At 46.8% G+C, this 11,725-nt stretch overlaps 2 protein-coding genes across 6 annotated transcripts; one reads left to right on the top strand and one right to left on the bottom strand.

The window, feature by feature from the left end:
* Nucleotides 1–371: 371 nt before the first annotated feature.
* Nucleotides 372–3,717, top strand: LOC127777441 (uncharacterized). Its single transcript, XM_052304037.1, has 8 exons — nucleotides 372–596; nucleotides 701–763; nucleotides 842–1,003; nucleotides 1,094–1,276; nucleotides 1,363–1,493; nucleotides 1,938–2,106; nucleotides 2,211–2,340; nucleotides 3,389–3,717. Exons 1-8 carry the CDS (start codon nucleotides 372–374, stop codon nucleotides 3,583–3,585), a joined length of 1,260 nt encoding a protein of 419 aa, XP_052159997.1. The 3' UTR covers nucleotides 3,586–3,717.
* Nucleotides 3,718–6,443: 2,726 nt separating this feature from the next.
* Nucleotides 6,444–10,172, bottom strand: LOC127777410 (transcription factor PHYTOCHROME INTERACTING FACTOR-LIKE 15). 5 transcript variants are annotated; one of them, XR_008018331.1, is made up of 8 exons: nucleotides 9,784–10,172; nucleotides 8,589–9,675; nucleotides 8,406–8,498; nucleotides 8,179–8,244; nucleotides 8,026–8,109; nucleotides 7,728–7,947; nucleotides 7,447–7,597; nucleotides 6,444–7,350 (listed from the first exon to the last, which is right to left on the bottom strand). XR_008018331.1 is itself a non-coding variant. In XM_052304000.1 (7 exons), coding segments are annotated over exons 1-7 (1,947 nt in total). In that variant the 5' UTR covers nucleotides 9,786–10,163; the 3' UTR covers nucleotides 6,461–7,236. The 5 variants fall into 5 exon arrangements, 4 of the variants coding, with proteins under 4 accessions (XP_052159960.1, XP_052159967.1, XP_052159976.1 ...); XM_052304000.1 differs by having other exon boundaries at nucleotides 6,461–7,350; nucleotides 7,447–7,947; nucleotides 9,784–10,163; XM_052304007.1 differs by having other exon boundaries at nucleotides 6,466–7,350; nucleotides 7,447–7,932; nucleotides 9,784–10,161.
* Nucleotides 10,173–11,725: the final 1,553 nt, after the last annotated feature.

The raw sequence follows: 11,725 nt of genomic DNA on the forward strand, positions 1-11,725 counted from the left end.
AAACAAGCCACGTAAGCGCCACGTCAACTAAAACTGACGAGGGACCTCGTTTGCCTGGTTTTCGAAAGTTGGGGGATGGGTCGTATCCGGTTTTATAGTTAAGGGATGAAAATCGGATTACGCGACAAATAGAGGGACCCAAAGTGAATCCCAGCCAAACCGTGTCACATCTAATCCTACTCCCAACTCGACATAAGTTATCAGAAAATGAGAGATGGGCCGGGCCCTAATGAGCTATACGAGCAGGCCGATAAACGGGCCGTAAGTGGGCCGAGGTTATAAAATATGCGGGCCCGAACGGAATTCCCTCCTCTCTCGTTCTTTTCCGGTTCCTTCTTTTCCCCGACGCAGCGGCCGCGTGGGGTGGTGACATGGGCGGCGGCGGCGACGAAAGGGGAGAGTGGGAGGCGGCGGTGAGGGAGGAGGTGGGGGTCGGCGGGTGGTGGGACGATCCCGACGGCGACGAGCTCCGCGCCAGGTTCAAGGCCTTCACGGGGCAGCGCCGCGACTGGCCCCAGCCCAAGCTCCTCTTCTGGAAGGGCCTCCTCCTCCGCGTCGCGCGCCGCCTCCGCCTCTGCTCCGCCCCCGCGCGCCTCGTAAGCGCTCGACGCCTCCTCCTCCTCCTCCTCCTCCCGCTCCCACCCTGCATCCGGTTCGCTTGCTCCCTCCTCTGACACCGCGGTGGCGCTGACAACTGCAGGTGCTGGGTGTTTGGTTCGCGCGCCCTGGTGGCCTCACGCCGCTGTGCTTGCCGCAGGTTCTGGTCAGTATCCACGACGATCTCACCCTATTTGCTGTTAATTTGTTGCCAAACGGGGGCCAAAATTTGTCGTCATTTCAGGAAGAGATGCGTGCCGATGGGGAGATTCTGCTCAAATCGGAGCTAATCGATCCGACTACAGGGAGCTTGTATCAGCTAGTCAGGAGGATGAGCCAGATGGCTGTCGTCTCAAAGCAGCCGATTGCGCAGGACGACATCCTCGTGTTTAAATCGTTGATTGAGGTATATAAGAGTTTCTATTTTATTTTTTTTCATGTGATTATTGTGCCAGTGCTATCGTTGTTTATTTGGATATCTGTTAGTCAATTGCAGGAACGGGCTGCTGAAATTGTTGATCAGCTGAGGAATTCTCATTGGACGTCAACGTGCATTGTTACTATTAGTAAATTCAATGCCTTCTTCCATGGGCAGGAGGATTCTCATGTTGCATTATGTTACTTGACACAATGTGGGAAAGCACGGTATATTGTTGATAGGAGGCAAGATTCTGTTGAGGTTTGTGCTCTTTGTTGTCCATTATCAGCAATTTCATTGCAGGAAGTGCATTGTGGTACTTTACTTCATCCCATTTGTACCTTCAGGGTGTGAAGTTTTCGCTCATGGCTGCACAAGTTCCTGCTGTCTCAAAGCTTGACCACAACACATTGCACTTAATTTTGACGGAAGAAAAGTTGCAGCAGCAGCTTGATGTACTTGATCGCCAATGGCAAATGTTAGTCTACTTTCCAACTTTGTTTCTGCAATTTGGATGCATGACTAGTGCGTTATAAAAGGATATGCCATGTTCAGACATTGGCGTTCTGTTTTAGATTGCATAGAAACAAATAGTGTACATTTCAACAGATACTATTGCATAGGACAGTTCTAAACTTGGTACTCAGGAGTGCAGTCATCTTTAAGACTATCACCTGCTGCATCGTTTGTGGTACTGTTTACTTCCTTTTGCTAGTTTCGTTTGTTATGTAAAAGACTGGCACTACACATTCCATTCTAGGTATTATCTAACTTTGTTTCATGCTAAATGAATTGTCTGTTCACATTGTTGGAAATTATGCTATAATTAGTGTGTTTTCCCTTCTTTATCCCCAAGATGAGGGGACCTGTTCATAAGTACTAAATAAAATTATGTTTCTCTAATAATTCGATGTAATGATAGTTCAAGAAGGAGGGCATTGGTATCCTTCAAATCTGGGGATAAACAGTCAGCTTATCGATATGTGCGGCAGTCTAAGTTGTTCTCAGAAAGCAGGAAAAGATGCACACCACTGCTGGAGAGGGTTGAAGAAGTTATAAGCCTAATTGCTAGTGCTGAAACAACTAAGAAGGTATATAACTTTTGTGGAAAAAATGTTTACTAAATATAGACCCTAGAAAAAATGGGGATGCTGCATACACAATTTATTCATTATACATTGACATTCTCTACTAGGTTAATGAGGCAATCAAAGTCAGTATTCAGGCGATGAATGAGCATCATGTGAGCGTAGAGGAGGTTAACGAGCACCTAAAGGAGGTTGATGACCTTGTTGCAACACAAAGAGAAATTGATGCTGCCTTAGGTGAGATTTCATTTTTGTTGTTCTTTTACAAGGAAATTCCAGTTTCCAGTCGAGCAAGTTTATATTAGACATGCAAGATAAGGTTGTCTTTTTTTCATGTGGTGATGATTTTCTTTAGGGAAAAACAATATGCAGTTTTTGGTATTCTTTGACCTATGTATTAGATTTAGGGCTCTGTGATGCAATGGGGAAAAGATGGAAAACTTCTGTTATTCCCAGCCACCAAGAGAAATTTGGGAAAGATCGCCTATTTTTTGACATATCCAAAATCAACCTAGCCAAACTTGATTCAGCTCAAGTTCCCAAATCCAACTAACCCACAAGTCCTTGCTCAAGATCTCAAATCCAGCTCAATCCCTTGTTTTGCACTCTTGTTGCTGTCGACAGAATGATTGCTGGAGTCCACTTGCGTGGTCTCTGCCATCTTCTGCATGTTCCTCACCAGATCCACTCCACAGCTATACATGGAGTGAAGAAAGAAGAGGACATCTAAGAACATGCATGTTTGTGTGCATACACACGGCTATGCTAAATATGCCAACATGGCCGCAGTCCGCAGCTGGTCCAGTGCTAACCTCCTCACAAACTGGCCTTACCCAAGCTGCTGGATGAGGCAGAACCAGAGGTTGAAGAAGGTGCAGGTGGTGGAGATGTGCTGGTTGCTGTGGTGGTCACTGCTAGTAATCTGTTAATTGGATGCGGTATACATGCCCTTCTACCAATTCAACTGGTGCTGCAGCAATTGGATCAACCATGATAATAAAGTGATAGATGGAGCATAATGGAGGAGTCTAGGAGTGCTATTGTAGAAAGACTGCAGTTTAGAGTGGTATGTTTGCAAAGGGGGTACAGGGTACTAAAAGGGCAAGTTTCCGTTGTTCTTTTGGTGGTATTTTCCTGATGTGCATTCCTTCTGGTGCTACAGAACTAAACCTTTTGCTATATATGTCTTCTCATCTACAGCATCAATTTGTTTCCCTCTGTTTGTAAAAGGATTTGTGGATGTTTGTTTGTTCTTTTCAAAATTCTGATTTCAAATATTTTTCAGGATCAGTAATACTCCAGTCAATGGATTCTGAAGAAAATATCGAGGAAGAATTCATGAAGCTGGAAGCAGAATTGCAGGATGAGTTTCCTCACGTTCAAGAAGATCCAGTTTCACATGCCAATGAAGAATTACCTAATGATGAAGATATTGATTCATTGAGCAATAACCTTTCAAACATTAAACTCGAGGCCATCTAGATTTTCACTTATTAAGTGCTACTTGTACATATCGTGATCTAGTCACATCTTTTGCCCCATCAGTATGTGTTGTATTTCTTATGACAATGTTCCTACCAAAACAGAAATTCTCTATTGCAGAAATATTCCTTACAGGGTTGCCATGAATTTGATTTTTTTTATTCTTTGAACCTCAACATTTTTGGGATAGTATTTTGCATGAGTGTCTGCTATTTGAAATCTGCCTGCCTTTTACCATTTGAAGTGTATGGTTGCCCTCTATGTTTACTTGTGTTCTGTGTAATGAAACCAAAAGAAATATCTGGTTCACATTTCATACTGCATCTATCTTAAAAGCTCGATCCTTGTTACTACGGTATGAGGTCATGGAAATGATATCTGTGCATTTTGATAATAAGGCAGATAGATCAGTATCTTACATGATATTGTTTTCTGATTTGGCAGGTTCAGACCTTATTATTTCATGAAGTGTGCTTATTATAATGACATAGCCATATTATGTGTCAGCTCATCTGATCATTGTTGCAATATGAAGGGTGGCTTCGAAGTATGGAAGGACCTTAATTCTTAACTATGGAATTGATTGGTCAGTAAACTGTTTTTCTCTGCGCGATACTGACATACGAGAAATGGCTTGCTCCTTTACAAGAAAGGCCAGCAATTGTAAATGTAGAGGCACTGAAGAATCTGTCTGGCTGGTGAGTCTGTTGAATTAAGTCTTTTTTTGGTGGGACCTGTTGGATTGAATCTACTTTAATGTTTTTGTAACTTGTTTCTTTGTATGGGATGAGTGTGGTTGGACCCGGGTGTAATAGGTGACCCATTTTAGTTCAACTAAAACAAACTAAGTTTTAGTTTTGAACTCCTCAAAACGATATTTGGTTCATTTAGTTGACCTAAGATGGGGTCACCTATTACCCATGTGTCGACCTGCACCCGTCTCTTGCCAGTGCCAATAATTCGTCACAGGTTCAGGATATGAACATATACCCTTCAACTGACTAGTGTTTAGTTGTGTCCTTTGAACGAGTGTATCATGAAAAAACACTAGAAGTTTCCTGTAAGCAACGGCATTGGAGCATAGTTTTCTATCTAGTCAGAGAGCTGGCTAGGAAACACACTGTACTTCTGATAACCTAATAAGTACTCCTAATAAATATCACATCAGAAAGTTAGGATAAAGCAGTAGTTGGATCCAAAATAGTTTGGAAATAGAAAATTGCCATCAATGCCAGTTTCTGATGAATTAAGTTTTTGGCAATGCCAACCGAAGAGAACACAGTTTGTTGTAAATAGTTTTGGATGCTAAACACAATAAACATATATAAAAGGTGCTATAACATTTATTTTGTAACAATCGTGTTAGTTCAAGTCGTAACAATATTCCTCGTCAAATTTCAAACTGTAGGAGTCCAAAATCAAAATGTGTATCTGGCAAGATACAATGACATGTTGTTGTGTTTCTGACTCTGGATTCAGCTAATCCTGGTAACAGCAACTTTGGACTATTACAATATATATAGATAGTGTGTGCAAGTAATTTATGAGTGCCCATTTCCATGTTTGTGAAAACATTGTGAGGGGGCTTCTAAAATTATCCAGACTTGGTCTAGAAGTGTTGATGTGAAACTTATCCTGAACTTTGTGGTTCTGTTTGAACATTGGAAAGAATCTTGACAAGCAGGAAATCAATCTGATTAACTGTGTAAGGTGATTGTGATTGTTGTGCCCATCACAGTATACCTCTGGGTTTGGTTCCAATAATATCTAGAATAAAGACAATAGAGTTCTCTTATCATGTGCATGTCCAAGGCCAACTAACACCACATGAAATGTTTCCCAGGCCCCATTTCTTGGGCTGGACCCACTCCAGTCCTTGAATATATATTAACATCAATGTTGCCGTTCTCATACATCACTGTCCACAATTTCCCCATACTGTAGATGATCAGGGCATACATAGTTGCTGACAGACTTAAAGATGACATCTTGAGATCGAACTAAGCTAACTGTACGCATTCAATGGAAAGTAAAATATAGGTCATAGGAAAGGAGAGGTGGAGAAGAAAAGAGAAGCATACGATAAGCTGGCAACAGTGAATAATCTTGCAAGGCGAAGCATTTCCTTATTTTGAGAGGAGCAAAAGATCCTTCAATGGGCGATCTGAAGATAGGACTGAAAACTGACGACAACACATATGTCTGAAATTTCATTATAAGAACTTGAATTATTGGAGGGGAACTTTGCTTGTGCTTTCTCCACATGCAAGGATGCATGAATCTATCAGATGCCTGTCCACACCAGTCTTCAAAGCTACGTCATATCAGGAATAAAATAGGAGAGGAAAGCAATCTTGTTCCTCCATTAAGTGTTACAATAATGCTAGATACCACATCTAGCTTATCCTCTTACACATGTTACTGTAGAACGATGTGCTTGGGTAATGAAAACCGTACAATTCAAGATGTCAGGGCAAATGAACCAGTAACCTGTCAAACTTGTGGAGTACAACGAGGTGAGTACTTTGTTCCTTTTAGGCAAAAACGGTATACTTTAAGACTCTGGATTGGTGCCAGCATTTTAGTTGTATCTTTCATCTTTGATTTCCTGCATTGTACTACCTGGTTACTTGTTGACATCTGAGCTTATTTTAGTACTATGCTGCTTAATTGTATTATAACGATAACACGGCCACTGATTGTTTAATGCTTGTTTCCTTAAGGGCTAACAAACTAAGCTGACGGATGAAGTCAACAGACTGATGCAAACATGTAATCAAGCATATGTAAAATATGCTCATGATTGAGCTTTTTGCATGTTTCTGCAGTAGCATGTGTCCTTGTAACCGAACAACATACTTTTTTAGAAAAAAAATGAAACAGCGTACTGATTTATCCTTTGTCTGTTGTATGGCTAACTAGTAGGCTGCAATTCTCAGGTAAATTCTCTATTTTCTAGACGTCTCATATAGTCATATGTCTGATAAATATGCATTTGTTCTGTGTGGTTGCTAAATCCTTCCCTGATGTCCGGTTATATTGAACTGACATTTCACTGTTAGCATAATTTTCAGGGTTGTGATGATATATCTCCATGTTCATATAATTTGTAGAAGAAAGTGCTTCTAAGTCTGTTCCTTCTAGCACTGCAAATAATCTGACCAAACTTGTAAGCATAAACAATTGTGTCATAATAATTCATCATTATTTGCACCAGAAAGCGCTGTACAGTAACAGCGGTGCAAGTTAAACCGCGTGGAGACCAAGGGATCCCAGGCTCCCAGTATACAGTCATAAGATAACCATGGAAAATAAGATATATTGGTCCAAGATTTCAGATAGGGCAAAAACTACTCATAGGAAACTGCACTGGAAGTCAAGAATTACAGCTTGTAACCTGGTAGCATCTTCTACCATCTACATTTTACACAAAATTTTGGGGCATCTTGGCTGATACATCTGCCTCGTGGATCTTGATACTCAAGTAAGTTCTCCCAGTATGAATTGCTAACTTTCATATCTGGAAGTTGTTAGTTGGTCGTACATGAAATTCCTCAGCCATTGATCTTTTTAGGACAGGAACATTCTGCAGATTTCAGTGGTAGATCTCAAATTTAGCATGAAAGTCAAGTTACACCTACTGGCCTTTCTTTATGTTTCAGCCCCATCTCTCTCTCTAGCGTTGGTCCCCTTTCCGGTACCATCTGAAAATTGACTGCTTTTTGTTTGGGCTGAAGAGGGTATCCTAAAATTCTCGTTGTCACCCTGAAATATTAAAATAAATTGGAGTAAGTAATGCACTTAAGTACTAGCAAATGTCTTCTATTCGCTTGACATCATTTGTTAATTTTTAATTAGTACCTGCATGATGATCTGCATTTGTGAATCACCTGGATTTGCTCCCTGTATAGCTTCCTTGTTCAGACATTGCTGCTGTTGATTCGCTATGCCTTGTTGCTGGTCTTGCACCATGTTAGCCATGGCGCCTGATACTTGAGGGACCCCGCTTGGCCTAACAGGAAGACCAGCCAAAGATGCAAATGGTGGTACACTAGACGCTGACGAAGGAATTGTTTGCCCAGGAACCCCAAACATTGGCATGGTGCTTGTGCCAGGGATCCCAAGACCTTGTGGTGACGCACCTGGGATCATTGGGCAGGGAAAGTGAGCACCAGGCATGGGTGGCATCTGAAGTGCTCCAGTGTTGCTCATGTCGAAGACGCCCATCCCGTACCCCAATCCCATGCCGAGATGAGGGAAATGAGCCATCGGTGGAATTTGCAAGTGCTGCATGGCTGTTGGTAATAGCATTGGAGGAATGCACAGCCCAGTTCCCATGGACATCATCTGTGTCAATGACAACTGCACCTTGTCAATGCATCTATGTACATATTCACCCGACAATCATGGTACATTTGTTCGAAGGCAGTTTCAATGTACCTGTACTTGAAGCTGAAGGGTTTTGAGGTACTCTATAGCTTCATCCAGCATCGAGGCTTTATCAATCTGCAAAACATAGCATGCCTGAATTGACCAAATGTTCATTCAGAGGCATCTCAGAGGGAGCAAGACAATGGAATGGCTTATCTTTACCTTGTTGCAGTTGGGAATGAGTTCTTGCAGAGCGCGCATCTTTTCATTGATCCTGTCCCTTCTCCTCTGCAAAGATTGTTGGGTTGCAATACAGTCAATAAAATTGCAGCATGAGTCGAGTCATGGGATTGAAGCAAATGGATGCAGGATGATCAATGCACTGACATGTGAACTTTGAAGCAAATGGATGCAGGATGATCCATGCACTGAAGATGTGAGCTACTCACCCTTTCTGATAAATTGTGAACCTCAGCTGTGCGGCTGCGTTTCGTGCTCCTGGTTCCAGATTTTCTCAATACTCCAGGTTCATCGTCAAGATCCTGAATAGAACCAGTTTTTTATCATGAGAATCAGCGAAGGTATAGTCAGCTGGTTATGCAGTGCATATCTATCTCATACCATTTACTTACATCGTCTTGGCTAGCTGAGCACTCTGCCTGGGCCTGGCACTTCCGCTTCTGCTGGCGCCACAGCTCGTCACTCCCAGCTCCGTTGCCGGAGCACACCGACGATGTCGCGCCCGTGGCCTCAGGTGCCTTCCTCGCCTCGGTTTTGTGGACAGGCATGGTTCGGCCTGCCCTGTCACGGCCCATCTCGTGGTGCAGGTTAACGGCCGGGGCCATGGGAGCGGCTGCCGTGGACGCGAACGGCATCTCCTTCGGCTGCGGCGGCCACGCCGCCGCCCTCTGATCGGCGAACGCCGGTGCGCTCCTTGGCCCGCTCGCCGTCTGCACGACCGTCGACTCGACGCGGTTGCTCGCGGTGACATTGGACGCCTTATTGTCGGTGCCCTGCGTCCTCTGCGCGCTCTCCAGCGTCGCCCTCGCCAGGACGGCCGGGCGGGAGAAGAGCGAGAAGTTCATCACGCCCTCGCCGCCGCCGCTGCCGCTCGACCGAGGCAGCTTGGCTGCGGCGAGCTGTGGCTGCGGCTGCGGCTCGGCTCGGGTGGTGGGAACCGACAGGCCGCCGTGGCTTTCCTTGGAGGGTTCCCTGGTGGTGGTGGTGGCAACCGGAGCATTTCTGTTATTGGTGGCGCCGTTGTGATTGGAGGCTGGCAGAGAGGCGAGATCGGTCGGCGGCGCGGCGGCCGCCGCGGCAGCCGCCGCCGCCTGGAGCTCGGAGAAGAAGTCGGAGCCATAGTCCGCTGCTGCGAGAGCAGCAGGGGCGGCGGCGTCTTCATCGTCAATTATGGGGTAATGGATCCACGGAACGGTGTCATCATCACCGTTGTCCTGCGTGGTGGCGCCGAAGCCAGAAGCGAAGTCGTGCACCGCCGGAGCCATGCCCAAGGCGCCGAAGCCGCCCCCCACCTTGGCGAACGCATCGATGCCGCCGGGCTGCCTCTCCTGGGCTCTACTACTGCTGCCGCCGCCGCCACCGCCGGTGCCACCGAAGAAGCCGAACGGCGGGAAGGCCGGCTGCGGGTGCTTCTTCCTCCCGTGCACCACCGCCTGGCCGTTCTCCCACAGCAGCTCGGCGAAGTCGTTGCCGTCGGACCTGCACACACAAAACACCGAGCCATATACAAACACATGCATCAGCTTCCTCGATCGGAATCAACCGGAGAGCTAAACCGGAGGCAGCGAAAGATCGCGTTGCACCCACATCTGTGCAGTCCGTGGAGACAGGGTGAAGAAATCAAGGAAGGAGGAGTTTGCAGCTGTACTCCGAGTGCAGAGACGAGAGCTCCAGCCGAATGCGAAGCCGTGCTCTCCTCCGCGGCCGGCCGGGCAACGCGAGGTGAGCTCTCTCTTTCTTTCGCTGGAGGGAGGGAGAGACGAAGAGAAGAGGAAACGAAGCCGAAGTCGAAGCCGAAGGTGAAGCGGGGGACGGGCGGGGCGGCGCTGTTGGTCCGCGTGTGGGATAAGAGGCTGTGGCGTGGGGGGACCTAGCGGACGGGAACGGAATGGACAAGCAGATAAGAAAGACGCAACGCAACGCAGCGGTTGCAGCCGCAGCCCCAAGCCCCGGGTTCCCTGCACCGCCCTCGCGTCAATCCACGGTATGTATGCGTGAGTGCGTGCGTGAGTCCGTCCGTCCGTGCATGTATCTGTATCCACCACTCCACCGTCATTAGTCTAACCCTCCCTTGTTTTTTTCCCTCGCTTGGCGTCGCCTCGCCTGGTACTCAGGACCAGTGACAAAACGAGGCCCTGCCCCTCTGCCTCACGTTCCACGCTCGGGGCACCCCCCGCCACCGGTACACACCTACGCAGCCGCGTGTCTCAGCGCGCGGGCGGGGCGGGGCGCGACGACATAAATGGATGGTTGGGGTGATTGGCGGGGACCAAACCGATCGATGGATCGCCGCATGCATCATGATGAATACTACAGGATACTCCTCCATCCCGTGCCCCGCGGTTGGCATGGCACTGGCAGCGGCAGCGGCAGCGGCTGCGCTAGTGTGTACTTGGTGATACTCCCCCGCCAGGTCCAGCTCCGGCATCCGTCGTGACAATGCAGACCGCAGCGCAGAAGCATGACATGACATGAGTGAAACTATAGCCAACACAGTGTGCCTGGTAACTGCGGTGCCACGGGGGTTGGTTTGGTTGGTCCTCGTTTGTGGCGCGTGCAGGTGCAGGCTCGATCGGGAAAGGCAAAAGCGGCGGTGGTTGCTGCTGCCAAAGCAACTTTTGCTCGGCGGAGATCCAGCCCAGGTACTCCAGGTGCGTGCATGGCAGCGTGACTGCCTGGCAGTGTGACTGGCTGACCGGTGATGGGAAGGCTCAAGGACGACGGACACTGTCTCACACTCACAGCAAGGTAGTAGTAGTAGTACTACTGCTAGTCCTTGCTTCCACTCGATGATAAATAAAGCTGCCCCCCCTCGCGTCACACATGTACCACATACCTCCACTAATGATTGACACTGCCGCCAGAGGAGATAGAAGAGAGAGAATGCTGCAGCTACTGTACAGTACTACACCCCCTAGCTTTGCTTTGACTTGGGGCTTGGCTTTGATTGCTTAGGGCATGTTTGGATTGTTGCCTTACTAAAATTTTGGTAGTTCCAAATTTTAGGCAAGTTTTGGTACTACCAAAATTTTGGTAGGGTAGAGTTGGAAAATGTTTATTTGGATTGAAGCCACAATTTACCCATAAGAGACAAGTTCATAGGCAAAGCCAAATATATGGCATTGGTAGAGTTTTAGTAGAGGTGTTTGGTTTGCTACCCTACCAAAATTTTGGTAGGGTAGTAATCCAAATTAGCCCTTAATTAATTTGCATGATCGGTCTAATGGTCCTAACAGCAGCAGCAACAACAAACAAACAACACCACTGTCAGCGCTAATGGCATCACCATCCCGGCCCCGGCCCCGGCCCCGGCCGGCCACCGGTTGCTACAAAAGCAGGCGCAGGGAATCAGATATCTTCGTCTCCTCCATTCCTCGGTGACTTACTTTCTCGGGAGCCGGGCATGTGTATGCGCTGCAGGGAGAGATGCAAGGGGCATTAAACATATGCCATGTTGAGCTACGAGGGAGTATGGCGAGCTCTTGTCGGCTAGCCTAATTTCTCAGCCGGAGACGGAACCCCGGGGCGT

Source organism: Oryza glaberrima, chromosome 1, assembly GCF_000147395.1.
Source record: "Oryza glaberrima chromosome 1, OglaRS2, whole genome shotgun sequence".
Taxonomy (NCBI): Eukaryota; Viridiplantae; Streptophyta; class Magnoliopsida; order Poales; family Poaceae; genus Oryza; species Oryza glaberrima.

Excerpts from the sequence above, each read along its gene's own strand:
- LOC127777410 (XM_052304000.1), bottom strand. Across the intron at positions 8,499-8,588 it reads GCTCAGCTAGCCAAGACGAT|GATCTTGACGATGAACCTGG; the intron begins GTAAGTAAATGG and ends GGTTCTATTCAG. Across the intron at positions 7,948-8,025 it reads CCCTTCAGCTTCAAGTACAG|TTGTCATTGACACAGATGAT; the intron begins GTACATTGAAAC and ends GACAAGGTGCAG.
- LOC127777441 (XM_052304037.1), top strand. The coding sequence starts at position 372 with ATGGGCGGCGGCGGCGACGAAAGGGGAGAGTGGGAGGCGGCGGTGAGG. Across the intron at positions 764-841 it reads TGTGCTTGCCGCAGGTTCTG|GAAGAGATGCGTGCCGATGG; the intron begins GTCAGTATCCAC and ends TCGTCATTTCAG. Across the intron at positions 2,341-3,388 it reads AGAAATTGATGCTGCCTTAG|GATCAGTAATACTCCAGTCA; the intron begins GTGAGATTTCAT and ends AATATTTTTCAG.